Below are 27,992 nucleotides of genomic sequence, written 5' to 3' on the forward strand. Positions count from 1 at the left end.
GAGATCAGATTTGGGGGTGGGATTGTGATGGGGTCTATTGTCCAGATTTGTTGCCTAGGTATTTCAAGAACAGGTATGTTTTTAGGTGTTTCCAAAATTCACTATAGTTGTTTGTGTGTGTAATTAGCTTTTCCAGGTCTTTGCCCCATAAGGCTGCTTGATATGATAGAAGTTTTGGCAATGATAGAAAAGCAAATTGCTCAAGCGCTATGTAATAAGCAAATGTTGAGGGAAAAGTGACCGAAATATAAATTGGGGAAAATCAGAAAATAAAATCTGATGTGCCATTATCAGAATTAACAGGCTCAGTAGGTCTCAGTAAACCATCCATGTGCCAAGCGATTCAATTTGATCTCAACATCGGAGAGAGTGAGACTAGAAGGTATTGAGTATGCGCAGATGCTCAAGGCCCAGCAAAAGGAAGACAGAAGATCTTCACGCACTGGCATGTCCTATGCGTTGGTGCTGGTGCTGGTGCCAGATGGGGGTAAGCCAATTTGGGTGGGTGGCTGCGTGGGGGATGCCAGATCACGGTGGTGGTGGGGGGACACGAGCAGGGGGGATGCCGGATTGCGGAGGGGGGGAGGGTGGCGCTCGTAAATCGAGTCAAGCTCAGTTTCTGAGGCGCCGATTTTGCGAATGTTTTGCTCGTCTTGCAAAACACTCGCAAACCGGTGCACTCGTAAACCGAGGTTTGACTGTACTTGAAATGTTTGTTTACTTAAGGTCTAATATACTGCCTCTTGAGAACATTGAGAGAGATCAGAAATTTAGGAAAAAGAAAAGGAAACTTCAATAATGATAGAAAAAGAAACAGAAGCAGAAGAGGACAGAAGATAGAGAAAAAATTTCAATTTCGCAATGCCAAGCAGAACAGCAATCTTACATATCGGACCGGGGGAAGAGCAAGCTCTACAGGAAGGATGGACTCTACCTCAGCAGAGACAGAACGAGGCTACTTGCAAGCAAAATCAAGAGAGAAGTGGACAAATTTTTAAACTAGGAAGAAGGGGAAAGCTGACAGTCAACCGAGAGAGAGAGTCAATGGTTCGGGAATTGGTATACCCAGAGGATACCGTGCAAGAAGATAGAGGGAAAGACTCACCGGATTACAGACAAGAGAGATAAAAAAGGACACAAGAGGGAATGAAATGCAAGAAAGGAACAGGCCGCAAACTCAAATGTATGTACACGAATGGAAGGAGCCTTAGAAATAAAAGGGGTGAATTAGAAGCCATGGCACAAAAAAGATAACGTTGACATCATAGGCATCACGGAAACATGGTGGACTCAGGAAAACGTCTGGGACACTGTGCTACCGGATACAAACTATACCGCAGAGACAGAGTGGCTCAAAAAGGTGGGGGCGTTGCCATATACGTCAAAGAGGAAATTGAATCTGCTGGAGAGAACACGCCACAACTGACGGATAAGTTAGTCTCTATGGGTCAAAATTCCAGGAACAAATGGCCTGGAAACGAAGATCAGCATCTACTACCGACCCCCAGGGCAGTCCGAAGAAATTGACGGAGAAATGACAGACGAGATTAAACGCAACTGCAAGGGAGGCAACACAGTTATCATTGGTGACTTCAATTATCCGGGAATAGACTGGAACCTAGGCACCTCCGGTTGCATTAGAGAGACCAAGTTCTTGGATGCTGTAGGCGATTGCTTCCTGGAACAACTTGTCAAGGAAAATACTAGAGGAAATGCAATTCTGGACTTAATTCTAAATGGCCTGCGTGGACCAGCACAAGATGTAGAAGTAGAAGGGACACTGAGAAGCAGCAATCACAATAAGATCCGCTTTGATCTGGACGCAGGGGAGAAACATCGGTCCAAAACGACAGCCACGGCACTGAACTTCCGAAAAGAGAATTATGAAGGAATGAGACTCATGGTAGGGAACATAAGAACATAAGCAATGCCTCCACTGGGTCAGACCCGAGGTCCATTGTGCCCAGCAGTCCGCTCACGTGGCGGCCCAACAGGTCCAGGACCTGCACAGTAGCTCCCTATCTATACCCCTCTATCCCTTTTTCCAGCAGGAAATTGTCCAATCCTTTCTTGAACTCCAGTACCGTATTCTGTCCTATTACGTCCTCTGGAAGTGCATTCCAGGTGTCCACCACACGCTGGGTAAGGAAAAACTTCCTAGCATTTGTTTTGAATCTGTCCCCTTCCAATTTTTCCGAGTGCCCTCTTGTTCTTATATGTTTTGAAAGTTTGAAGAATCTATCCCTCTCTACTTTCTCTATGCCCTTCATGATCTTGTAGGTCTCTATCATGTCTCCTTAAGAAGAGGATAAGCACTATAAAAACACTAGAGCAAGCTTGGTCCCTTTTTAAGGACACAGTCACTGAGGCGCAAAATCTATGTATACCGTGTATCAACAAGGGATCCAAGAGGAAAAAGAACAAAGAACCGGCGTGGCTCACTGTAGAGGTGAAGGAAGCGATCAGAGACTAGGAAACTTCATTTAAAGAATCGAAAAGGTCAAAAACGGATGAAAACTGGAACAAGTACAAACAACATCAATGCAGGTGCCATAAGGCGGTAAAAGGGGCCAAAAGAGACTACAAGGAAAAAATAGCCAAGGAGGCGAAGAACTTCAAGCCGTTCTTTTGATATATTAAGGGGAAACGACCCGCGAAGGAAGCGATGGGACCGTTGGATGACCATGGAATAAAGGGAGCACTAAAAGAGGACAAAGCAATCGCTGACTAACTGAACACATTTTTTGCATCTTTATTTACCGAAGAAGATTTACACAGCATATCGAAACCCATCAGGCTATATGCTGAAAACGAAGACGGAAAGCTGACTCTATTGACGGTCAGTCTAGAGGAGGTGTGTAGGCAGATGGATAGGCTTAAGAACGATAAATCCCCGGGACCAGATGGCATCTATCCAAGGGTCATCAAGGAACTGAAAGGGCCCATAGCTGAACTACTTCAACTAATAGCCAATCTGTTGATCAAATCGGGAAAGATTCCGGAAGACTGGAAGGTGGCGAATGTTACACTGATCTTCAAGAAAGGTACGAGGGGAGATCCGGGCAACTAGAGACCGGTGAGTCTGACCTCGGTTCTGGGAAAGATGGTAGAGGCACTGATAAAGGACTGCATTATTGATCACCTTGACGGACACGAGCTGATGAGGACCAGTCAGCACGGTTTTAGCAAAGGCAGATCGTGTTTGACGAACTTGCTGCACTTCTTTGAGGGAGTAAACAGACAGATAGACAAGGGCGATCCGGTCGACATTGTATATCTGGATTTTCAGAAGGCGCTCGACAAGGTTCCGCATGAACGACTACTTTGGAAAATTGCAAGCCATGGAATTGAGGGTGAAATACTCCCGTGGATTAAAAACTGGCTGGAGCATAGGAAACAGAGAGTGGGGGTAAATGGACAATACTCGGATTGGAAGAGCGTCACCAGTGGGGTGCCGCAGGGCTCAGTGCTTGGACCCATGCTCTTTAACATCTTTATAAACAATCTGGACATAGGTACAACAAGCGAGGTGATTAAATTTGCAGACAATACGAAGTTATTCAGAGTAGTAAAGACGCAGGGGGATTGCGAAGATCTGCAACATGACATAATCTGGCTCGAGGAATGGGCATCGACATGGCAGATGAGGTTCAACGTGGATAAGTGTAAAGTGATGCATGTCGGTAACAAAAATCTCATGCACGAATACAGGATGTCTGGGGCGGTACTTGGAGAGACCTCCCATGAAAGGGACTTGGGAGTTCTGATCGACAAGTCGATGAAGCCGTCAAAAAAATATGCGGCGGTGACAACAAAAAGGGCAAACAGAATGCTAGGAATGATAAAGAAGGGGATCACGAACAGATCAGAGAAGGTTATCATGCCGCTGTACTGGGCCATGGTACGCACTCACCTGGAGTACTGCGTCCAGCACTGGTCGCCGTACATGAAGAAGGACACGGTACTATTCGAAAGGGTCCAGAGAAGAGCGACTAAGATGGTTAAGGGGCTGGAGGAGCTGCCGTATAGCGAAAGATTAGAGAAACTGGGACTCTTCTCCCTCGAACAGAGGAGATTGAGAGAGGACATGATCGAAACATTCAAGGTACTGAAGGGGATAGACTTAGTAGGTAAGGACAGGTTGTTCTCCCTCTCCAAGGTAGGGAGAACAAGAGGGCACTTTATAAAATTGAAAGGGGATAGATTCCGTACGAAAGTAAGGAAGTTCTTCTTCACCCAGAGAGTGGTAGAAAGCTGGAATGCTCTTCCAGAGGCTGTTATAGAGGAAAACACCCTCCAAGGATTCAAGACAAAGTTAGACAAGTTCTGCTGAAAAAGAACGTGCGCTGGTAGGGCTAGTCTCAGTTAGGGTGCTGGTCTTTTACCAGAGGGCTACCGCGTGAATGGACTGCTGGGCACGATGGACCACTGGTCTGACCCAGGAGTGGCAATTCTTATGTTCTTACGTAAGTGTATCTTGAGGAGTAAGTTCCATAACAAAGGGACAAGTGCAAAGAAGGTAGAATGTCTGGTGGAAAAGAACTTGGTTAGTTGGTGAGCGGTTGCTGAATGGAAGGAATGAGAGGGTCTGTAGGGACTAAAAAGGACGCCAGGTAGGAAGGAAATCCAGTATTTAAGGTTTTAAAGGCCAGTCAGCAGTTTATGGAGTCACGTGGTCAAACCTATTGGCATGTATAAGAAGGCTAATTACAATATTCTATACTAGTCGTTAAGCCCGTTACATTAACGGGTGCTAGAATTTATGTCTGTCTGTATTTTTCTTTCTGTCTCTTTCCTCCCTCCATTTCCCTGTGTAGCGCTGTCTCTGCTTTCTTCCTCAGTCTGCACTCTCAAGCTGTAACATTACTGCTTAGCTTTTTCTCCCTGCAAGCATCTCTGCTCTCTTTCTCATCCCCAGTCTCTTTGCTATTTTTCTCTTCTTGCAGGGGTCTCTGCTCTCCTTTCTCTATATGTTCCTGATTCCTGCAAACTTCTGTTTTCTCTGTATGCTCTTGATCCTATGTTTCCCTGTAGATGTCTTTTCCCTTTTTTTTTTTTTTTTTTATTCCTTCTTCATGTATGGTTGATTTATTAAAAGTTTTTTTATTTTTCCTATTTGTTGCATGCCTGTCTCCTTGGCCGCTGTATGTTTCTAATTTTTTGCTTTGTGTGTTTGTTTGTGTTTTTTTGCTGATTGTCTGCTTGGTCGCTGTCAGTCTGTCTGTCTCATTGGCTGCTGTATGTCTGTATGCCTTTTTTTCAGTCTAACTCCTTGGCCACTGTATGTCTGGAAGGTTTTTTTTCCTGAATTTATCCTTGGGCATTGTAATTTTTATTTTTTTCTGTTTGTCTCCTTGGCTGTTTGTATTTTTTTGCTGTCTCTCTGTCTGTCTACTTGGAAGCTGTATGTAAGTATGTCTGTCTCCTTGGCTGCTGTATGTCTGTTTGTCATTTTTTTTCCTGTGTCTCTCTCTCCTTGTCCTCTGTGTTTTGTTATTTTTTTCAATCTGTCTCTTTAGCACCCTGTCCTTCTGTGAGTGTCTGTGTCACTCTCTCTCCTTGTCCTCTGTGTTTTGTTATTTTTTCAATCTGTGTCTTTAGCCCCCTGTCCTTCTGTGACTGTCTGTGTGTCTCTCTCTACTTGTGCACTGTTGTTTGTTTGTTTTTTTCAATCTCTCTTTAGCTCCTGATCCCCTCTCACTGACCCTTGCGCGACTGCATGTAATTCCGGTTAGGTTTCCATGGCAACCCTGCTCGCGGGTCTGTGAGTGTAGGGCCGTTTTGTCGGGTCTGGCGGCGCCGGGTTGGGATGAGTCCTGGCTCCTTTTTTGGTTTGGGCCCGTGCAGAGGGGCTCAACAGCGCACAACCACCTTTCCTTCCCTCCCTCCATCAGGTGCTGTGCAGCTCCACCAATGTTAAAAGCAGCCGCGTCGAAATCGGAGCCCTGCCACTGCCGTAGCACTTTCCCCTCTGCCTTGGTCCCGCCCCTTCTCTGACATATGGGACCGCGGCAGAGGGAACGTGTTACGGTGGCGGCAGGGCTCCAATTTCAAAGCAGCTGCTTTTAACATAGGCGGAGCTGAACTGTACCTGATGGAGGAAGGGAAGGAACGGTGGGGCAAATTTGGTCAACGGCAGGAATTGTTTGGCGGACCAAGCACCGTGAAACCGTGAGGAAGGCCGCCGCAGCCTCGCAGCTAGGTAGGGGGACAACAATGGCGCTTATGCTCAAGCCCCCGCCGCAGCTCCTCTCTCGATCCTGGTGCGGTTCGAGAGAGGATTCGTGGCGGCGGCTTGAACATAAGCGTGATTGTTGTCCAAGTTGCCGAGTTTGGTGACGTAAACCTGCGCATGCGCACTAAAAAAAACCCGACGGATCAGGGAACACGTTTTTTTTAGTGCGCATGCGCGTCCTACCATTTTATTATATTAGATTGTTAGGAATTCTTTTAAGAACTATAAAGTAAACCAGCATATAAGTTTAGAAGAAACTGATTTAGAGCGGCGCGAGCCTCCGTGCTGCGCTCAATTGTCTGGGCGTGCCTTAGTCCCGGCGCGCTTTTGACCTGACACCGAAGAATGCACTCTCTTCAGAAATAAAAGTCCTGTAAAACTTTTAACGGAGGAAGCAACTAACTGGCCAGCCACGCACGCAAGGACTAACACCAGGCTACTCGTGCAGCAGGATTTGCTTGTTCACGTTTAGGTGCCAGTTCTGACGCCACGTGCAGTTTTTCCCTTTACCTTATTTCTATCTAACGCCTGTCACTCTATGGCCCTCTTATACTAAGGTACGCTAATCGATTTAGCACGCGCGATAAATGCTAACGTGTGCATGTGAGTCTATGGACGCGTTAGCATTTAGCGCACGCTAATTCGATTAGCACACCTTATGTTCCACCTCCACTTATACCCTATGCTGTCTTTTAAGATGTTATAATGTAGCATTACTATATCATAATGAATAGTCTTATTTTAATATGTTTACTGCTGAAATTTATTTAATTTTATTTATTTAGTTTTCTGTGCCATTCTCCCATGCCTATGTCCAGCTTCTTCTCATTGTACACTGCTCGGGTAATTTTCCTTCAAAAGGCAGTAAATACATCCTAATAAATACAATAAATATTTCACAAAGTGACATTTACACTTCTTCCGTATTCGCTGTGATAGGGGATTAACAGAACCGCAAATACAGAAAAACTGCAAATAACTTTTTCATTTGTTATTCGCTGTTTTCTATTCAAAACCATCGTGAACATGGTGAAACTGCGAATAACATGGCGGGAGACCTGACCTGTTCCTGAAGGAGAGGCAAAATACGGTGAAGAAAGTGCTGGGAATCAGCGAGTTTCTCTGTAAACGCTTCGAATCAGCGATTTCTCTATGCAAGCTGATGCAATTTGGGGGGGAAGAGACAGCATGCTAAAAACCGTGAATAAATGAAACTGAATAGAAAAAGGATCTGGTAAGCGATGCAATTTGGGAGTGTCCAGCAGAACTCCTAAATATCTCATGGTTTGGAGTATAGTAAAGGAAAGGCACTGGGGAAAGATTGGGAGAGGATTGGTTATCTTATCTAAACATTCCTTAATGGAATGGAGGTTGGTGTGGAAATCAAAAGGATATCATCAGCATAAATATAGCATCTGACTTGTGATTCCTAGATCAATAGTGCCAGAGGACTTGAGAAAATGTTGGAGATGAGGAGACATCACTCAACCTTGTTGGACACTGCAGGAAAGAGGATAGTTTGAAAATGTGTTGGAAAGAAGAGAAGAAAACCAACGGCTAAGCGAGAAATTAGAAGTGAATGACTAACCAGCTTGAAAGCTGGAAATAAGTAAGGTAGCCAAGCCATGATCAATACTCTACTTCCATCTCCGGTGTTCAATATCTGTCATACATGCCATAGAATTTGAAAGGAAAATTGTTGAAAAATCCAGCATCTCACATTGGCGTGTCCTGCTTTGGTCAGTTGGAAGCAGGACACGCCAATGTGTGAGAAGCTGGATTTTTCAACAATAAGAACAGAAGAATAGCCTTACTGGGTCAGACCAATGGTCCCTACATCCATCAAGCCCAGTAGTCCGTTCTCATAGTGGCCAATCCAGGTTACTAGTCCCTGGCCAAAACCCAAGATTAGCGCCCAAGAAAAGGATCTGGGTGTCATCGTAGACAATATAATGAAATCTTCCGCCCAATGTGCTGCGGCGGCCAAGAAAGCAAACAGTATGCTAGGAATTATTTAAAAAGGGATGGTTAACAAGACTAAGAATGTTATAATGCCCCTGTATCGCTCCATGGTGCGACCTCATCTGGAGTATTGCGTTCAGTTCTGGTCTCCTTATCTCAAGAAAGATATAGTGGCACTAGAAAAAATTCAAAGAAGAGCGACCAAGATGGTAAAGGAGATGGAAGTTTCAAGTTTATTTTTGACTTATTGAATCGCTTAATTTAATTTGCTAAGCGATTTACAGATAAAAAATTAGGTACATCAGATTAATTATAAAAGGATACATAAGTTTGACACATTATCATACAAAATAATAAATAAAGTCATACAAACTAACAGATACACGGGGAAAGAAAGGGTGGAACTACAATTGTATATATAAAAGAAAACATAAATGGTAAAAACAACAGGTAGGGGAGATAACGGGGAAATAAAAAGATAAAAAAGGAAAAATTTGATAATAATCCTTAATTAAGCTTATAAATTAAACGCATCTTTAAAAAGGAAACTCTTTAAACTGCTTTTAAACTGTTTCAGATCATTTTCTTCTCTAAGATACTGGGGCAAGCTGTTCCATAATTGTGGGGCTATTACAGAAAAAATATCAGGGCGACGAGTTCCAAGAAATACTAAAACGGTTAGGGCTCTTCAGTTTGGAAAAGAGATTGCTGAGGGGAGATATGATTGAAGTCTACAAAATCCTAAGTGGAGTAGAATGGGTATCAGTGGATTGATTTTTCGCTCCGTCAAACATTACAAAGACTAGGGGACACTCAATGGAGTTACAGGGAAATACTTTTAAAACCAATAGGAGGAAATTTTTTTCACTCAGACTAGTTAAGCTCTGGAACGCTTTGCCAGAGGTTGTGGTAAGAGCGAATAGCGTAGCTGGTTTTAAGAAAGGTTTGGGCAAGTTCCTGGAGGAAAAGTATATAGTCTGTTATTGAGACAGACATGGGAGAAACCACTGGATCAGTAGCATGGAATGTTGCTACTATTTGGGTTTTGGCCAGGTATTAGTGACCTGGATAGGCCACCGTGAGAACAGGTTTGATGGACCATTGGTGTGACCCAATAAGGCTATTCTTACGTTCTAATGAAGGAGCGACGGAGCTTGTCAACCATAGAGCTCCATGTCTCTGAGCATATGTGAAAAGTCAATTGTTTTTGTATTGATAAAGTTCTTTTGAAATCATTAATACAATATAGGAGAGAGATTAATATATATTTTGTGGATGCCGTGATCAAATGGCACAAAAAGTATTGAAATGGATTACAATAAAAGAATATAACATAAACAATTTAACATAATTATACAATGCTTAACTTAAAATCACACAATACTGAAGGCTGTAATGACTGAGGGATTCCTCTTTTGAAGACTGGAGAAGATATTGTCATTGAAGCCTCTTTGTCTTGAACCATGAATGACCTGAAGGTGGTGCAACAGGAATATTACAAGGCCATTTCCAAAGCCTTTATGATGTTCCCCTCTCAAAAGGAAGTACATGGCAGGGCACTCCCTTGGCAGCCCTAATTGACAGTCTGAGATGAGCAGAACAGTGACATCATCCTTCATGTGTGATGTCATCTGATGAAGCTCCGAACGAGAACGTTTAACCTTGCATGTTCCTCATCCCACCTGCCGCTGTCCTGCAGCTCCACCTCTGTCCTTAATTTGCTGTATTGCTGTGGTTCCCTTTACCTTAAACTGTCACTTTGCCTGCTGTGTTTGGTTTGTTTTCAGTGCCTGCTCCTTGGTGCTCGTGGTTATGTGTCTGGTTTGAAATTCACTGACCAGCAGATGCGGAACATATCCTGTGCTTTTGAAACTGATAACACCAGAGTTCAATATAGTTAGAGTTGTGGTAACTGGGGTGTGTTAGGGGGAGTCAAGGGGAGTATTCCAGCTTATATTTACTCCTGAAATCTTTATGTAGACTGTGCAAATGCAACACAAATATTTTGGAAGAGGGTCTAGATTTTCTAGCCAATTTTTTTATTTTTAGTATTTATATACCACTTATTGCTTAAGTCACAGGTGTCAAAGTCCCTCCTGGAGGGCCGCAATCCAGTCAGGTTTTCAGAATTTCCCCAATGAATATGCATGAGATCTATTAGCATACAATGAAAGCAGTGGATGCAAATAGATCTCATGCATATTCATTGGGGAAATCCTGAAAACCCGACTGGATAGCGGCCCTTGAGGACCGACTTTGACACCCCTGGCCTAAGTGGTTTACATTCAGCTATTCAAGCATTTTCCCTATCTGTCCTGGTAGGCTCACACTCTACCCAAGGTCATAAGGAGCAGTGTGGGATTTGAACCCACAATCTCAGGGTGCTGAGGCTATAGCTCTAACCACTGTGCCACACATTCCCCAGGAACAACGTAACATAAGATCAATACAATACAAAGTCTAAAAATGCAACAGCAACAAATAGAACAAAACGGTTCCTGGTTTGACAATAACAAATGATTGTGAAATAATATTTCTGGATGTTTGTAAAGTAATCTTCTCCCCCCCCTCCCCTCACTTGCCAATTTTTTACTGTTCTGACTTCTCTTGAGCAGATGAAATTAGAAAAATTGTCATTGTTTTCCATTGGTTTTCTCCTGTTTTGGATTTTGTTGTAATCAACGGTGAAACATTTCTGGGAAATATTTAAAAAAACAAAAAATTAAGGTTTCTATTGACATGTCACAGATTCTCTAGAACTGTATTAAGGAAAATATGCTTATTGCCACAAAAAACAGTAGCTAAAATAAAAGCAAAGTATTCCTAGATGGTGGGGATCCCCCCCCCCCAATTGAGTACAAAAGAATGCAGAAATTGTGCTAATGTTTGTCTTCTATGATCCTGAAGAGATGAACACATATGATGGTGGTGGCTTCAATGTGGGGTTTCATGTTCTGTTGAAGCAGAAGTGCAGGATTGGGTGTAAAGATGAACTTTGTAGGGACCTTTTATGTTCTCAAAGCTCCTGTATAATTTTCTGTGCTGAGCGGAGTTCAACCATCAACACCTCTGCGAGCACCTCTCCGTCATCTTCCAGCCTCGCTTTTATTTACATCGTTTTCAAATCGCTTTTTCCTTTTGTCTCACTTCTGCAGCACTCATGGCTGCAGTAATTTACCTCTGGAAATACCTTATTTGTGTAGGCTTGCTGGGCACAAAATATGCAAATATGCCACAGTACTGATCAGCTGGCTTCATTTGTGTTCCTCGATTACTTAGGGAACTTCTATAATATGCCTTTGCTGTTTAGCAAGGTTACACATGGAGCAATACCTAAAGTCGTCTATTTGTGAACTCACTATCATACCAAATGTATAGGAAATCTATATGATAAATTCACTTAAGAAATCTCAGCCATACAAATAACATAATTCAGAATGTATTTGTTTTGACAAATCTGTTTAAGAACTTCAGCCATGCAATTAATGTAATCTAATATGTAATTCATCTGCGTCTGGTAGATCTTGCTGTAAACTGTTCTGAACTGTCAAGGTATAGCGGGTTATAAATACATTTGAATTAGAGAGGTATGAGGATGACTGCAAAGAAGAGAAGAAAGGCTGTCTAGTCTGCTTTTTGGTGACCAAAGCAGAATTGTGAACAGTATAAATGGAAATTAATGGAATTTTACTTCCTGACTATCTGTCCCTCTCAGTATCAGATGCTGTACTGCAGATCTTATATATCATATTCTTTCTAATAACTGACCACTCTTGCTTCAGGATACAAAACTCCCAGAAATTTTGATTTTAAAACCAAATCAAGGTTCCCTCAATAATTCATCCCCTTTGGCATTACTCTTCTCTACCCACAACAACTAGATCTCGAGGTTCATCTCGAGGTTGTGGTGCAGGACTTTGAGAATCTGCATATGCTTACGGCCTTGGAGGACAGAAATAGTCATCATGGGGAGGAGGGCTGCAGGAGAGAAATGCCTCCATTAGTAGCCTGCACTAGACTTCAGAAAACCCATTGTTTCTAATAACATTCTAGACAATTTTTATAGAGTATATGGTAAATGATCAAGAACCTAATTCAGTGCTGAGAAAAGGATGGGCCAGAAATGATGTACAGTGGTACCTCGGTTTACGAGTGCACCAGTTTGTGAGTGTTTTGCAAGACGAGCAAAACATTCGCAAACTTGGTGCCTCGTAAACCGAGCTTGCCTCGCTGTACGAGCGACCCCCCCCCCGCAATCCGGCATCCCCCCCAGCGATCCGGCATCCCTCCCCGCTCGCGATGCCCCCCCTCCACTGCAATCCTACCCCCCCCCCCCGAGCAGTCAATGACACTTCCTTTACCCGACTTGGCACCAGTGCCCGAAGATCCTCCCTCGGCGTGGCCTGGACTGGGCGGTGCATCGGAGATCCTCTTTCTTCTGGTCTGGGCTGGGCTGTACTGGCTTTGAGCATTTGCGCATGCTCAAAGCCTTCTGGTCTCACTCTCTCCGAGATTGTTCTATTTGCTTTCTTTGCCGCCGCCACACATTGTGCTGATGGTTTCAGGGTCCTATCTATCAGTACACCCAGGTTCTTTTCTTGTTCGCTCTTACCCAGAGTTGCACTTGACATTCTATACTCGTGTTCCTTATTCTTACTGCCTAAATGCATCACTTTGCATTTCTCCACATTAAACTTCATCTGCCATTTCTCCGCCCATTTCTCTAACTGACACAAATCTCTCTGGAGTTCCTCGCTATCCTTTGCGATCTGATTGCCCGGCATAGCTTTGTGTTGTCTGCGAACTTGATGATCCGTGCATCTTCAAGACAAGAGAGTTTGACAATGACCCAAAGGGTGATCTCTCTTCTTCAATCTTTGGGGTGGGTTATCAACTTTCCGAAGAGCTCTCTTACCCCATCCCAAACGTTGGAGCATCTGGGAGTGCAGTTCGACACAAGTCTGGGGAAGGTGTTTCTACCCAGAAACCGGGGATAGAAGTTGTAGTCTCAAGTTCGCCTGCTTCTCCAGTCGCCCAGACCGAGAGTTTGGGATTATGTGCAGGTTCTGGGATCCATGGTAGCGGCTCTGGAGGCGCTTACACATGAGGCCAAGCAAGCAGTCACTTCTCTCGAGGTGGTCCCCGGTGTCTCAGGACTACAATCGTCGTCTTCGGTGGACTTCTCAAGTATCGCTCAGCATGCCTTGGCTCAGCGAACTCAATCTGTTCATGGGACTGCCACTGGCGACACCGGACTGGATCGTGGTCACGACAGATGCCAGTCTGCTGGGTTGGGGAGCTCAGTGCCTTCAATCGTCAGCGCAGGGAGTCTGGTCTCAGGAGGAAGCTTAGTGGTCAATAAGCATGCTAGAGTTGAGAGCGATCAGGCTTGCACTTCAAGCGTTTCAGCCCTTGATTCAGAACCGTCCGACGAGGGTCTTTTCGGATAGTGTCACGGCGGTGGCTTATATCAACCGGCAAGAAGGTACATGAAGTCCTCAATTAGCCTGCGAGGCAATGGTTCTGCTTTGATAGGCAGAGGTTTATCTTCCTCTTCTCTTAGTGGTGCACATTGCAGGACAGGCAAATGTTCAGGCAGACTTCCTCAGCAGAAATCTTCTAGATCCCGGGGAATGGGAACTCTCCCCTCAGGCATTCCTGCTAGTTCAGAGGTGGGGGTATTCCGGAGAAGGATCTCATGGTCTCATCTCGAAATGCCAAGCTCTCTCGGTTCTTCAGCAGACGCAGGGAGCAGGCGTCCGAAGGGGTAGACGCGTTGTCTGCTTTATGTGTTTCCCCCTTGGCTAATGATAGGTTGGGTGTTACATTGCATAACTCGCTTTCCAAGCATGGTGATCCTGGTAGCTCCAGATTGGCCACGTTGTCCATGGTACGCGGACATGATGCGTCTGTCGACGGGCGATCGATTGACATTTCCAGTGACTCCGGACTTACTAATTCAGGATCCAATTTGCATGGGAAATCCATCCCACTTTTGTCTTACGGCCTGGCTCTTGAAAGGTCGCGGCTGAGACGTAGGGGATATTCAGAGCAGGTTATTTCCACTCTTCTTCAGGCCAAAACGAGATCTACCTCTGCCTCGTATGCTAGAGTGGCGGGTTTTTGATTCTTGGTGTACTGCTCAGGGTCTTTCGCCCTTCCAGGCTTCTCTGTCTAATATTCTTTCCTTTTTTGCAGGATGGCATAGCCAAGGGGTTGGCCTATAATTCTCTTAAGGCCATTGCTTGTTACAGCAGCCGGGTATCTCATTCGACTCTGGCATCTCTGGTGATGGAGTTCAAAAAAGCGTGGGATGAACACAGAGGAACTAGACTGAGAAAATAATAGTAATTATCCCATGACAAGCAGGCAGCATATTCTAGCTGATGGTTGACATCACCGACGGAGCCCCGGTACGGACAACTTTAAAAGTGCATTGCCACTTTAAGAATTCAAAAAGTTTGTGATAGCCTGAACCGTGCATGGGCGAGTGCCTTCTCGCCCGATGAGGGCATGCGGTCCTTCAGTTTCTTAGTTTCTGCGGAGCTAAGCAGTCGCGTTTCAACGGCTGTTGAAAAATTTTCTTTTCACTGCGTTCCCGCTCTTGCGATTTTCTGACTTTTTAGTCAGTTTTTTCTTTCCTTTCATTTTTAGCTTTTTTAAAAAAACTAAACATTTTTAGTTTCTTTAATTTTTTTTCTTTTACGTCGTCGGTTAGACTTGGTTGTGCCTTATGGGTTTGCCTACTGTTTTCTCCCCACCTTATGGCTGTTTTTTCATACAGGCTTTTCCTACTCCTTTTCCATCAGTGCGGTTGCTTTGCTGGGAAAATTGTCTTCACAGACATCCTTCTGTGGTTCTTGCAATGTCGGGTCCTCGGCCTTGCCATTTCCTTCTTCCCCTGCTCTTCTCGCCAGCGCATTTTCATATGGATTCTTCAGAAGTAGTTTTCTGTTGGCGCCGTCAGGAATCCAGTACCAGCCGGTGTCAGTAATCCGGTGCTCAGCATACTTCCGGCACTGCTCTTCCAGCCCGCACCGACATTGAGGGGCCCAATCTTCTCTAGGTTAGTTGGCTCGCAACTTTCTTTTTTGGGCTTCAGGTCATTATAGCAGTGAGTCTAACCCTGCCGACCTTGGTCATTGTAGCAGTGAGTCAAGTCTTGTCGACCTCGATCAGCCCCATCTCTGGCACCGATGGTACTGGTTCATAGGCCAAGGGTACTGGTGTTTTTTCTTTCTGGCTCCGCTTCGATATCGATAAGTGCCTCGATACGGGCATACTCATCTTGGAAACGTGGAGTGACACCGATGTTACCGGCGTATTTTCTTTTGGGCTTCGCTTCGATATCGATGAATGCCTCGATACGGGCAGATTCATCGTGGAAGCATGGAGCGACATCGATGGTACCGGTTCATAGAACCATGGTACTAGTGTTTTTTCTTTCCTGCTGAAATTTTTTCTGCACACCGATGGTACCATCCTAATTGACTGCTTGGAGACAATTGGTCTCTCAGGCAAAGTACTAAAATGGTTCCAAGGTTTCTTGACTAAACGAACATACAAGTCTATAGCGACAATATCCAATCCTCCAGCTGGGTAAACCCATGCGGCGTCCCACAGGGTTCCCCCTATCCCCCACTCTGTTCAACATTTACCTAGCCCCATTGGCAAACCTACTGCAAAAATCAAATTCTACATCTACGCCGGTAACATCATCATAATCCCGCCTCTAACAAGCCTGACCCCTGAGACGAAGATTCATCTAGCACTAACTCTAAAACAAATCGAAACATGGATGACAGAGTTCAAACTGAAGCTCAATCCCGAAAAAACCAAATTCTTCCTGGCAAGCCCAAATGACAAAATCAAAGATACCACAATAACTCTGAATGGACAGAATTTCCCTATTGTCGATACCATAAAAATCCTAGGAGTGACACTGGACCGCTATTTCACCCTAGATATGCACTCAGAGCTTCTAATCAGAAAAGGCTTCTCGACACTATGGAAATTTAGAACCATCAGAAAGTACTTCGACACATCATCATTCCGCTTACTGGTGCAATCCTCCATCTTAAACCTATTTGACTATTGCAATATTATTTTTATCCCAGGACAAGCAGGCAGGTATTCTCACTAATGGGTGACGTGATCCAACGGAGCCCCAATGCGGACGTCTCACAAGCATTTTTGCTTGAAGAAACTCGAAGTTTCGAGTCGCCCGCACTGCGCATGCGCGAGTGCCTTCCAGCCCAAACCAGGGCGCGTCTCCTCAGTTCTTACTTTTCCGTGGAGCCGAGAAGTCTGTCTTCGACTCTCTGCATGAAGTTTTTTCACTTGTGCCTTCTAAAGTCCGCGGTTTTGGTTGATTTTGATCTTAATCGCTGATTTTCGTCGTACTTTATTGTTTAAAAAAAAGAAAAAAAAATTATTCCATCCGTTCAACCGGGCAGGCCACGTGGCCGCAGCCCCGCGGCTTCGATCTTGCGGCTGAGCTTTTCCAGCCTATATCCCGGCCTATCACTGGTTTTAAAAAGTGTACCAAGTGCCAGCGCGCGATTTCGCTAACGGACCCTCATCGACGCTGTATTCGGTGTCTCGGGCATCAACACCTCCCGAAATCATACCGGTCTTGCTCCACACTCACCGCACGTGCTTTCAAGCGGCGGTGCATCTTGTGGGAGTCGCTGTTCAGCATGGAGTCCTCAACGGAGCAATCTTCATCGAAGGGCCCTTCACTTTCGACATCGTCCGCTGCTCCCCACCCTTCCACCTCTGTGGCGCTGTGTCTCATCAAGCTTGCATCGTTCGTGCCGGCTCCGACTCCAGCGCCCGCTGCGATGCCTTCCTCGGTCTCTTCAGGTCAGGTAGCACAGCAGCCTATCCCACCGGTAGTGCTAAAAGTGCCCAAGGCTTCTAAGTCCAAGCACTCTCATACTGCCCCTAAGGAGCGCGAGGCCCGTGCAGATGGTCCCATTGCAGATGTGGATCCATCCTTGCCGGCTTCGTTCCAGACCTTGCTAGAGAAGCAATTCATTGAGCTCTTCACCACCATGGCCTAAGCTTCTCTCTCAAATCCAGCCTGGGCACGCGGAGGTCTCCCGCGAGGTCGAGCCGCCTCCAGTGCCTTAGCGATATACACACTCTACAGGGAGCAGAGTCTCTGCGAGTGTCTGGTCTGGCATCGGTGCATGCATCGCAAGGAGCAGAGTCTTTGCCCATGCCTCCGTTGGAACCGACTCACTCGATGCAAGGAGTAGAGTCTTTGCGAGTGCCTCCATTGGAATCTATCCACTCGATACAAGGAATAGAGTCTTCGCGAGTACCTCCGTTGGAGCCGATCCACCTGATAAACGGGCTCGAGTCACTGCGGGTGCCTCGGGGTGATTCCAGCCATCCACCCCTGCTTCGATCAACGGCCTCCAGCCCCATCCACTATCTGGGGGCCTCGGCGAAGACACACTCGCCTCATCCATCGAGACCGGCGTCCAGACACAGCTCGCATCATCGATCGAGACATTCATCAAGGCACTCGACCAGGCATGCCTTGCCTCATCGAAAACAGCCATTCCTGCAGTATACACCACCGGCTACTTCTCCACCTCCGCTACCGGAGCTCGAGGACTCAATGGGGTCTATCTCACCACCACGATCCTCGTTCTCATTGGACCCAGAGGCCTTGACGTCCTCGAGTCCTTCTTGAGGCCCAGCTCTGGCCGACCAGTTATCTTTTTCCTCGTTCCTTCGGCAGATGGCTGCTGAGTTGGACATTCAACTGGACACAGGTTCCAAATTTTCAAAAGAGTATCTGGAGACGATGCATCTCCCTCAACCACCTGCTGAATCCCTCAAGCTTCCTCTACACAAGCTACTGGATCAGACTTTTGTGCGGTGCCTCGAAACACCTTATTCCATCCCCGCTGTGCCAGGTACCGCACAGTACACCATAAAGGGTTCGACGGTTCCCAACTCTCCCACCAATCCCTTCTGGTGGAGTCCTCGCTGAAGCGGTCTCACCCCTCCCAGGTCTACGCCACCGTCCCACCTGGTAGGGAGGGCAAGACTATGGACCGGTTCGGCAGGAAAATTTACCAGAACTCCATGATGACCTCCAGAGTTCTGAATTACAACTTCCACTTCATCACATATTTCAAATTTTTCCTGTCTGTCCTCCAGAAGTTCATGCCCTATCTGGACCCTGGAGCACAGTTCGAGTACCAGGAGGTTCTGGCTTCACTTTCCCAGCTTTGCTTGCAGTTGATGCAGTCCTCCTACGATGCCTTTGAGCTCTTGGCTCGGGCTACGGCATGTTCGGTGGCCATGCGCCGACTGGCGTGGCTCAGAACCATCGACATGGACCCCAATCTTCAGGACAGGCTTGCCAATGTCCCATGCGCTGGTACTGACCTCTTCAATGAGTCCATTGAGGCGGCGACCAAGAAGCTCTCGGACCACGAGAAGTCTTTCCAGTCCATCCTCCGTCCAAAGCCCAAACCTGCTCCTCCTCATCCATCACACCCAACGTTGATCTACCAGCGGCGTTACCCACGTAAACAGGCTCCGTCCATCCGTCAGCCTGTTAAGAGGCAGCACCCTCAAAAGCAACAACAGAAGCCACAATCGTCTGCTGTCCCTAAGGCCCCTCAGCCCTTTTGACTGTCTCAAAGAGGGCATAACTTCTGTCGTTCTGCCATTTTCAAGTTTACCACCGATTAGAGGTCGTCTCCATCACTTTTACCATCGATGGACGACGATTACCTCCGACCTCTGGGTCCTTACTATCATCAAGGAAGGATACTCTCTTCATTTCCATCGGGTCCCTCCGGATCACCCTCCAAGAGAGTATCCTTCCAACTTGACTCAGATCGCACTTCTTCTCCAGGAAGCTCAGGCTTTGCTCCGGCTTCGTGCTGTGGAGCCGGTCCCGACGGACCAACTGAACCAGGGGTTTTACTCCCGGTACTTCCTTGTTCCGAAGAAGACGGGCGACCTGCGACCCATTTTGGACCTCAGGGCCCTCAACAAATTCCTAGTCAAGGAGAGGTTTCGCATGCTGACACTTGCTTCTCTCTACCCTCTCCTCGAGCAGAACGACTGGTTATGCTCTCTGGATCTCAAGGAGGCCTACACTCACATTCCCATTCATCCGGCCTCCCGCAAGTTCCTCAGATTTCGGGTGGGACATCTCCATCTGCAATATCGAGTGCTTCCATTCGGCCTGTCCTCGTCTCCCAGAGTCTTCACGAAGTGTCTGGTGGTGGTGGCGCTGCACTCCGGAACAGGGGTCTTCAGCTATTTCCATACCTCGACGACTGGCTCATCAAGGCACCGTCAGCTCCAAAGGTCATTTCGGCGACCTTGACCACGATCTGCTTCCTGCAGAGCCTAGGCTTCGAGATCAATTTTCCCAAATCTCATCTGCAGCCAACCCAGTCCCTTTCCTTCATCGGGGCGGTACTGGACACCATTCAGCTTCGAGCATTCCTTCCTCCTCAGCGCATGGATGCTCTTCTTCGTCTCTGCCAGTCTGTATCTTCTCGCCATTCCATCTCAGCGAGACACATGATGGTCCTCCTGGGCCACATGGCCTCTACAGTTCATGTGACACCCTTTGCCAGGCTCCATCTCAGAATTCCTCAGTGGACCCTAGCTTCTCAATGGACTCAAGTGTCAGACCCGTTGACTCGACACATCAAAGTCACTCCTGCTCTTCGGCAGTCTCTACTTTGGTGGATGACCTCTTCGAATCTATCCAGAGGTTTGCTGTTTCACACTCCTCCTCATCAGAAGGTTCTCACAACCGATTCCTCGGCCTATGCCTGGGGGGCTCATCTGGATGGGCTTCGCACTCAGGGGTTCTGGACCTGTGCGGACTGACTCCATCAAATCAATCTTCTGGAGCTCAGAGCCATCTTCAATGCTCTTCAAGCTTTTCAACATCTGCTTCACGACATGGTGGTCCGTCCTCATTCGCACCGACAATCAGGTCGCCATGTATTATGTCAACAAGCAAGGGGGCACGGGTTCGGCCTCCCTCTGCCAGGAAGCTCTCAGAGTCTGGGATTGGGCGGTTCGCCACAACACCTTCCTCAAAGCTGTCTACATTCAGGGGAGGGACAATGTCTTGGCGGACAAACTGAGTCGTCTTCTCCAGCCTCACGAATGGACACTCCACTCCAAGCCCCTTCATCAGATCTTTACTCAGTGGGGAACGCCTCAGATAGACCTCTTTGCGGCTCCCCACAATTTCAAGCTGCCTCAGTTTTGCTCCAGGATCTACGCTCCTCATCGCCTCGAGGCAGATGCTTTTCTGCTGGATTGGGGGAATCGCTTTCTGTATGCGTTTCCGCCATTCCCTCTCATTCAAAAGACTCTGGTCAAGCTGAAGTCCAACCATGCCACCATGATTCTGATAGCTCCTCGGTGGCCCAGGCAACCTTGGTTTTCCCTTCTACTTCAACTCAGCAGCAAGGAACCGTACCTACTTCCAGTGTTTCCTTCACTGCTTACTCAGCATCAGGGGTCTCTGCTTCATCCCAACCTGCAGTCTCTCCACCTGACAGCTTGGTTCCTCTCAACTTAACTCCGCACCAGTTTTCCCAGGCGGTGAGGAATGTCTTGGAGGCTTCCAGGAAGCCTGCTACTCGTCAATGCTACTCCCAAAAATGGACTAGATTTTCTTCATGGTGTATTTCCAATTCTAAGGAGCCTCAGCGAGCCTCCCTATCCTCTGTTTTGGACTATCTTTTACATCTGTCTCAGTCTGGTCTCGAGTCGACATCTATACGAGTCCACCTGAGTGCTATTGCGGCTTTCCATCAGCCTCTACAAGGGAAACCTCTCTCTTCTCATCCTGTGGTTTCCAGATTTATGAAAGGACTTTTTCATGTCAATCTTCCTCTCAAACCGCCTCCAGTGGTTTGGGATCTAAATGTTGTCCTTTCTCAGCTTATGAAACCTCCCTTTGAGCCTCTGAGCAAGGCTCCACTAAAGTTTCTCACTTGGAAAGTGGTTTTTCTGGTGGCCCTCACATCTGCTCGCAGGGTCAGTGAGCTTCAGGCCTTGGTGGCGGACCCACCTTTCACAGTATTCCATCATGACAAGGTGGTCCTATGCACTCACCCGAAATTCCTGCCTAAAGTGGTCTCTGAATTTCACCTCAACCAATCCATTGTGCTTCCAGTGTTCTTTCTAAAGCCTCATTCTCATCCTGGAGAATCAGCTCTTCACACTCTGGACTGTAAATGTGCTTTGGCTTTCTACTTGGATCGCACCAAACCACACAGAACTGCTCCTCAACTTTTCGTCTCCTTTGATCCAAACAAGTTGGGACGACCTGTATCGAAGCGCACCATCTCCAACTGGATGGCGGCTTGTATCTCTTTCTGCTATGCCCAGGCTGGATTACCCCTTCCCTGTAAGGTCACAGCACATAGGGTCAGAGCAATGGCAGCCTCTGTAGCCTTCCTCAGATCGACACCGATTGAGAAGATTTGTAGGGCTGCCACTTGGTCTTCGGTTCATACGTTCACCTCTCATTATTGTCTGGATACTTTCTCCAGACGGGATGGGCAGTTTGGCCAAACTGTGTTACAAAATTTGTTCTCCTAAGTTACCAACTCTCCCTCCATCCCATTGAGGTTAGCTTGGAGGTCACCCACTAGTGAGAATACCTGCCTGCTTGTCCTGGGATAAAGCAATGTTACTTACCGTAACAGTTGTTATCCAGGGACAGCAGGCAGCTATTCTCACGTCCCACCCACCTCCCCTGGGTTGGCTTCTCTGCTAGCTACCTGAACTGAGGAGAAACGCCCGGAGCATCGGGCGGGAAGGCACTGGCGCATGCGCGGTGCGGGCATCTCGAAACTTCTGAGTTTCTTCAAGCAAGACATGCTTGCAAGATGTCCGTATCGGGGCTCTGTCGGATGACATCACCCACTAGTGAGAATAGCTGCCTGCTGTCCCTGGATAACAACTGTTACGGTAAGTAACATTGCTTTTTCTTAAAGGCCAACTCTCCCTCCATCCCATTGAGGTTAGCTTGGAGGTCACCCACTAGTGAGAATACCTGCCTGCTTGTCCTGGGATAAAGCAATGTTACTTACCGTAACAGTTGTTATCCAGGGACAGCAGGCAGCTATTCTCACGTCCCACCCACCTCCCCTGGGTTGGCTTCTCTGCTAGCTACCTGAACTGAGGAGAAACGCCCGGAGCATCGGGCGGGAAGGCACTGGCGCATGCGCGGTGCGGGCATCTCGAAACTTCTGAGTTTCTTCAAGCAAGACATGCTTGCAAGATGTCCGTATCGGGGCTCTGTCGGATGACATCACCCACTAGTGAGAATAGCTGCCTGCTGTCCCTGGATAACAACTGTTACGGTAAGTAACATTGCTTTTTCTTAAAGGCCAACTCTCCCTCCATCCCATTCTAGTTAGCTTGGAGGTCACCCATCAGTGAGAATGTGCTGCCTGCTTGTCCAGGGACAGCAAGCAGATATTCTCACAACCCTCCCACCTCCCATGGTTGGCTTCTTAGCTGGCTAGCCACGGGTAACAACCACCGTGTCATTCTCTAATCAACATAGCATCATCATATGTAATGTGTAAAGTATCGGAGAGAGACGTTTGCAGGTTCTAATGATAATCTGTTAGGACTGATTATGTAACTTTACTGGCTTATGTTTTATTCAAACTTGTTATACGATTGGTCCAAGCGGTTCACAAAAATACAATCGATATAAACCAAAATAAAAGAATTCCATCATTAAATAGGATAGACCAAGCCTACACTTTGGCTCCGATAGCAACTATTGCTCCTTTCATGCCGAGAATTACTTGGTTTTCATGGTTCATTCTTTTTTTTCAACTCAGCTTTGCAGCATTTCTCCTGAGCTTGTGCAGTGCCTTAGAAGTAAATTGAATAGAGATTACGGTGGTTATCAGACTCTTTGATTCTACATAATGGTTTTCTGTTGGCCCCCTACCCAAGTTGGTCTCTTTTTTATTTTTTCTGGACTGATGGGTTTCACTTCCCTTTTCCTAGCTGTGCAGACTTCTCAACCGCATGCAGAACTGCATGCCTCACCTTGTTAGGATAACTCCTGTGTGCTCTAAGAGTATTTATGCCCGCAATTTTGTGTAATTCATAGTTCCCGAGATGTCAAACCAGTCTGTGCTGTGCTGTCTCTGACAGTGCAATCTGTGTTTTGGCCGCAGGCTGGGAGGGGGAAGGAGGAGCCACCGAAGGACAGGAATGCCGAGTCTGTCATGTGCTGACAGGAAGCTCTGAAGGGGAGATGTAACCTAGGCAGAGCAGCAGCAGCAGGTTCGGTGATCCCTCCCTGCCACTTTTTCACATTCCAGGTGCATGGCGTTAGGAGGCCGGATTATTGACATGGTGTGAGAAGGAGCAATGCAGAAGGAAAGTTGATATTCTGTTCATGCAGGCATGGCCTGAGGACAGTCCTGCCAAAGGTGAGCACTCTTATTAAAGCAGCTGTGTGGGCAACATGCAGCGGCCATCGTCAGATGTGACAGAAGCAGAAACAGATAGGAGGCCCTTCAACAAATCTGTGTATGTGGACTTGCAGAGAGGCCTGGCAGTACAGGCAGCTCTAAAGGCTGCCCAGCTTCAGAAGAGGAGACCCAGGAGTTTCTGTTTGATGGAGGTAGAATGGAATGAGTCTTTGTCATTGCCGGCAGACAGCCTCGGGAGCCCCCCTGGGTTTTGTAAGCCCCGTCCTGCTAGGACTTGTGATTTGGTGAATGATGAGTGGAAACTACCGGAGGTTGCCAAAGTGCCCACGTTCAGTAGAAGGGGCGTTCTGCAGTCCCTCAGTGTACCGCCCAGACCCGCCAGTATGATGTTTCTGGATGTCAGTAAACTGGATTCCGAACTTCAAGAATCGCTCTCGGCGGGCCTCGGGAAGAGCACTGGCTCCAGTCTCCTCAGGGGATGGAACTTGTTTACAGGAAAAACAAACGAGGGCTTGAAGGTTGCTGCTACCGAATGCAGGCCAAATCAGGAGAACGCCAAGAAAAACTTCAGCTCCCTGAGAAAGAGTCTGAGCTTCCGAGTTCGGCGGGGGCAAGATGTGAGGAAGAGCAGGACGCGGACACGCAGCGAAGGTGATGCATGCTCTCTACATACCTTTCCTAGTTCTAGGGACCTACTGAACGCCAAGCCTGTGAAAATGGAAAATGGAAAATGCAGCAACAGTGCCAGAGATGCTGGGATTTGGAAACTGCTGACGAGCCCATTCCGAAAGAAGGAGTATGAAGCAGCCAATCCTCCTCAGGCCAAGGAGAGCAAAAAATCTCTTCCCTTGTGGCGGAGGAGAGCAGCGGAGCCTATCTTGATTGCGATGACAAGCTCAGGGGGTGAGTGCTGGGTAAATGGTGGGGAGGGGGAGGAAGAGGAATTCAGAGGGGTTCGGTTCTGCACAGCTCCATTCTCCCTGCCCTCTTTATTTGTCTTGTAGCTTTTTGCTGTCTTTTGACCTGTTTGCTTGGTTCTCTCGGCAGTTCCCAGGCACTAGTCTCTTTTGCATGCAATGACCATATTTTCCTCGCCTTCCCACACAATTCCTAGCTTCAGGTTGGCCTGAGGAGCAGGTGGCAGGCTTAAAGGAAAGTTAGTACTGTACTGATATGGCGCTATTAGCCTGGCCCATCCCTTGCCGTTTTTTTCTTTCTCTCTTCGCTGCCAAAACCCAAATTACCTTTCTGTTGTTGTTTTTGATAGTTACATAGATTAACACAAAGAAAAGAACCTGCCTAGATAGTGGGATCATTTTTTTTCAATAAAAATACCTAGCAGATGAAGGACATCTGGAGTTGGTGCAGAGGAAAGCAACCAAAATGATCCAAAGTCTCCAGGAGACGACAAATGACTCCTCCACAATGGAGTAACGACCAGCTTGGCCCAAATAGTCTGCTTCGGTTACGCCTGGCGCAGTCTACTCCCTCGCTCTCTTTTTTTCTTGCTTAATGCCTTAAAGTGTGAAGCTTATGTAAGTGGAAATGCTCCCTATTTTTCTTGCATCTTCATGCCATATAGAAATCCAATGCCTTTCGAATTCTGTTACTGTTGTACCCCTTCCCCAACACTTCCCACAGAAGAGTATTCCAGGCATCAACTGCCCTCTCCATGCTTTTAAGTTTCCCTCCTTGCAACGTCATTTCATATCCTCTGGTTCTAGTGTCTTTGTTTTTGGGAAAGGTTGCTTTGTTCCTTACTGTCTCTAAAAACCAATTTCAATATTGGTATCATATATCCCTTCTCCATCATCTCCTCCAGTGCAATACGTGAGACAATAGGGTTATTTCCCCCATACTCGCATGCTCTGCAGAAGGAATCCACTCTAGATTTTTCACTCAGCCTCTGTAGTACTTCACGGATCGGTTTAGCGCCCTCTACAGTCATCTGCAAGCATGTCTGCAGCTGTGTGTCTTCTGCTCTCCCCATTCTATTGTTTTAAATTCGATATAATGTCCCCTTTTCAGGTAATTTTGCATTTGAAGCAAATTTGGAGCTCTGCCTGCTTGAGAATTCACAGATTTTGGTCTGTAGCTTTTGGTTACCTGTTAACCAGTCTGCGTAGTTTTCCTTGGAGCTCAGGGCCATCCTTGAAGTAGTCTCACCTTCTGTTAAGCAGGGGTCGCGTGCTGACTTAGGCACACTTAGGGGGCTCATCGGTGTTCTGCACCTTGCCGGCTACATTTTCACGCCTCCACACGTCCTGGTGCGCATCCGGTGGTCCACTGAGATGGAGGCATTAGACACAGTGGAGTGTGACCGGCAGCCCGAAAATCAGCTTTATGAGAGCATTGTGGCAGTGAATTCTACTGAGAGAGAGCTGTGAGCAGGTGGAATCCAGTGTATCAGGTCACAGTGAGTACAAGCAGCTTGTGAGAGACGTCGGGAAAAGTTAAAAAGTAGGATTTTCTGAGTTTCTGCATGTTCCCCCTCCTGAAAAATTCTAAAATTGCTGTTTTGGGACTTTAGAAAGTGTGAAAAATATAATGTTTTTGGCGCAAATTTGGTGCTGGTGGCCAACTTGGATTTTTAGTGATCTTTTTTTCTTCTCCCTTCTTCAAAACTTTGCTTTTTTGCCTGGAAAACTGCTGGGATGGAGTCCTTGGAGTCTCTTCTTGCACAAATTTAGCGCTTTTAGAGTGTCCTTGCGCCACATGGCATGGGGGAAGGGGGGCTGTAGTGACCGGCTTAGCTTTCCTCTCCACCGAAGCAGCTGATTAGACGCTCAGCCAATCCGGCAAGGCGGCCTCCATTACTTTTGAGGCTCAGCACGGCAGGTTCTTCAGTCATCCTGGCTGTGGACCCTCCGCGGCCTAAGATGCGTAAATTTAAATCAGGAGCTGGATACCTTCTCTAAAATCATGAGGTTGAGAAGTCAGAATTAAAAGAAAAAAGTGTGGTGTTCACCTGAGCAGTCTCCTTTCCCCCCATTACGTTTTTGGGTGGTGTGGTGCCTTCAGGCATGTCCTCACCTCCGCCTGATCCAGCTGCTTTTCTGCCTGCTTATAATTTGGGGGATCTGGATGATGATTCTGACCTCTCTGATCCATTGTTTGACAGTTCTGCTCTTCCCGGATTGATCCAGACTTGTGTGCTGGATCCATGGATCCTTTGGGGGATCCTACTGTCTTGCGCTTAATTAAGTTTGCAGCTCTGCCTTATCTTCCTGCTGAATCTTTGCAGGAATTGAACTTAGTGATTCAGCTGGCTCTGTCCACTTCTTCTTCTCCCTGGCTTTGTAGCGAGCGCTCCCACTCCCTGGCATCCGGATAGAAATTTTATGGTCTCTGAGCAGTTTGGTGCTCCAGAAGGTACTTTGAAGAGTACTAGAGCTATGTCCTGCTTGTATCCAGTGGCGCAGGAGTGTCAGCAGCTTTTGGAGCAGCCCAAGGTGGATTCCTTGGTGGCAGAAGTGACTATGCGCACCTCTCTTCCCAGTGCGGGGGGAGTTGTGTTGATAGATATGCAGGACTGCCGTGTGGCTGTGGTCCTCTAGAAACTTTTTGAAACAGCCAATTTGGGCATCAAAGCTGCTGTGGCAACGTCTTTTGTCGCACACGCCTGTCTTAGCTGCGTATACCTCAGCGGCTGATGGCTGGGACAGATTATATAGTGGATGCTTTTATGACCTTTTGAAAATGCTGGCTAAAGTGTCAGCGTACTCCATTTTGGCCTGCCGAACTCTCTCTTCTTTACCCGAAGCACAGTGGTCAGCAGGAGGCAGCCTCAAAACAGGCTGCTCGCGGCCAGCCCTGGCAGAGCCTTTCCTCTAATGTGTCGGAAGTGACGTGTCGGAGGAAAGGCCTTGCCAGAGCTGGCCGCAAGCAGCCTGTTTTGAGGCTGCCTTCTGCTGACCACTGTACTTCGGGTAAGGAAGAGAGAGAGGGAGAGAACGAGGGAGATCGTGTCTTGGGACTTCTGCCACTAAGGGGCATAGAGGGAAGGAGGAAGCGGGGGCTTTGTGCTTTGGAGTGGGGTTTGTAACTTCTTTGGGGCTTGAGGGAGGAGTTGCAACTCAGGACACTGCTGCACTGTTGCTTTGGATTGGGAGGAAGGTAGGGTTCGCGGTTCAGGACTGCCACCACTTGTAGTTCTTTGGGGCTTGAAGGAGGGAAGGGGTTTGCGGCTTAGGACATTTTTTTCCTACCGGTGAGAGTCCCAGTTAACGTGAGACTCTTCTATATGCTATTTGTGCAGAGAATTGCTGGTAAAATGGGGGAGGAACTGTGCCTGGCATGTGCTCAGAAGAGCAATT

General features: G+C 47.1%; 1 protein-coding gene across 2 annotated transcripts in view; it reads left to right on the forward strand.

Annotated features, from left to right (window-relative positions):
* The window catches only part of AGAP3 (ArfGAP with GTPase domain, ankyrin repeat and PH domain 3), a 597,692-nt gene that overhangs the window by 50,465 nt on the left and 519,235 nt on the right, over nt 1-27,992 (forward strand). Inside the window, exon 1 of one of the 2 annotated variants that reach the window (XM_033932746.1) lies at nt 23,589-24,579. The exons of the other annotated variant lie outside the window; for it this stretch is intronic. Coding sequence (XP_033788637.1) covers nt 23,709-24,579 — 871 coding nt within the window. The 5' untranslated portion in view covers nt 23,589-23,708. Of the gene's footprint in view, nt 1-23,588; nt 24,580-27,992 lie in introns of those variants that run through there. 2 annotated transcript variants of the gene reach the window in all.

Source organism: Geotrypetes seraphini, chromosome 2 (assembly GCF_902459505.1).
Source record: "Geotrypetes seraphini chromosome 2, aGeoSer1.1, whole genome shotgun sequence".
Taxonomy (NCBI): domain Eukaryota; kingdom Metazoa; phylum Chordata; class Amphibia; order Gymnophiona; family Dermophiidae; genus Geotrypetes; species Geotrypetes seraphini.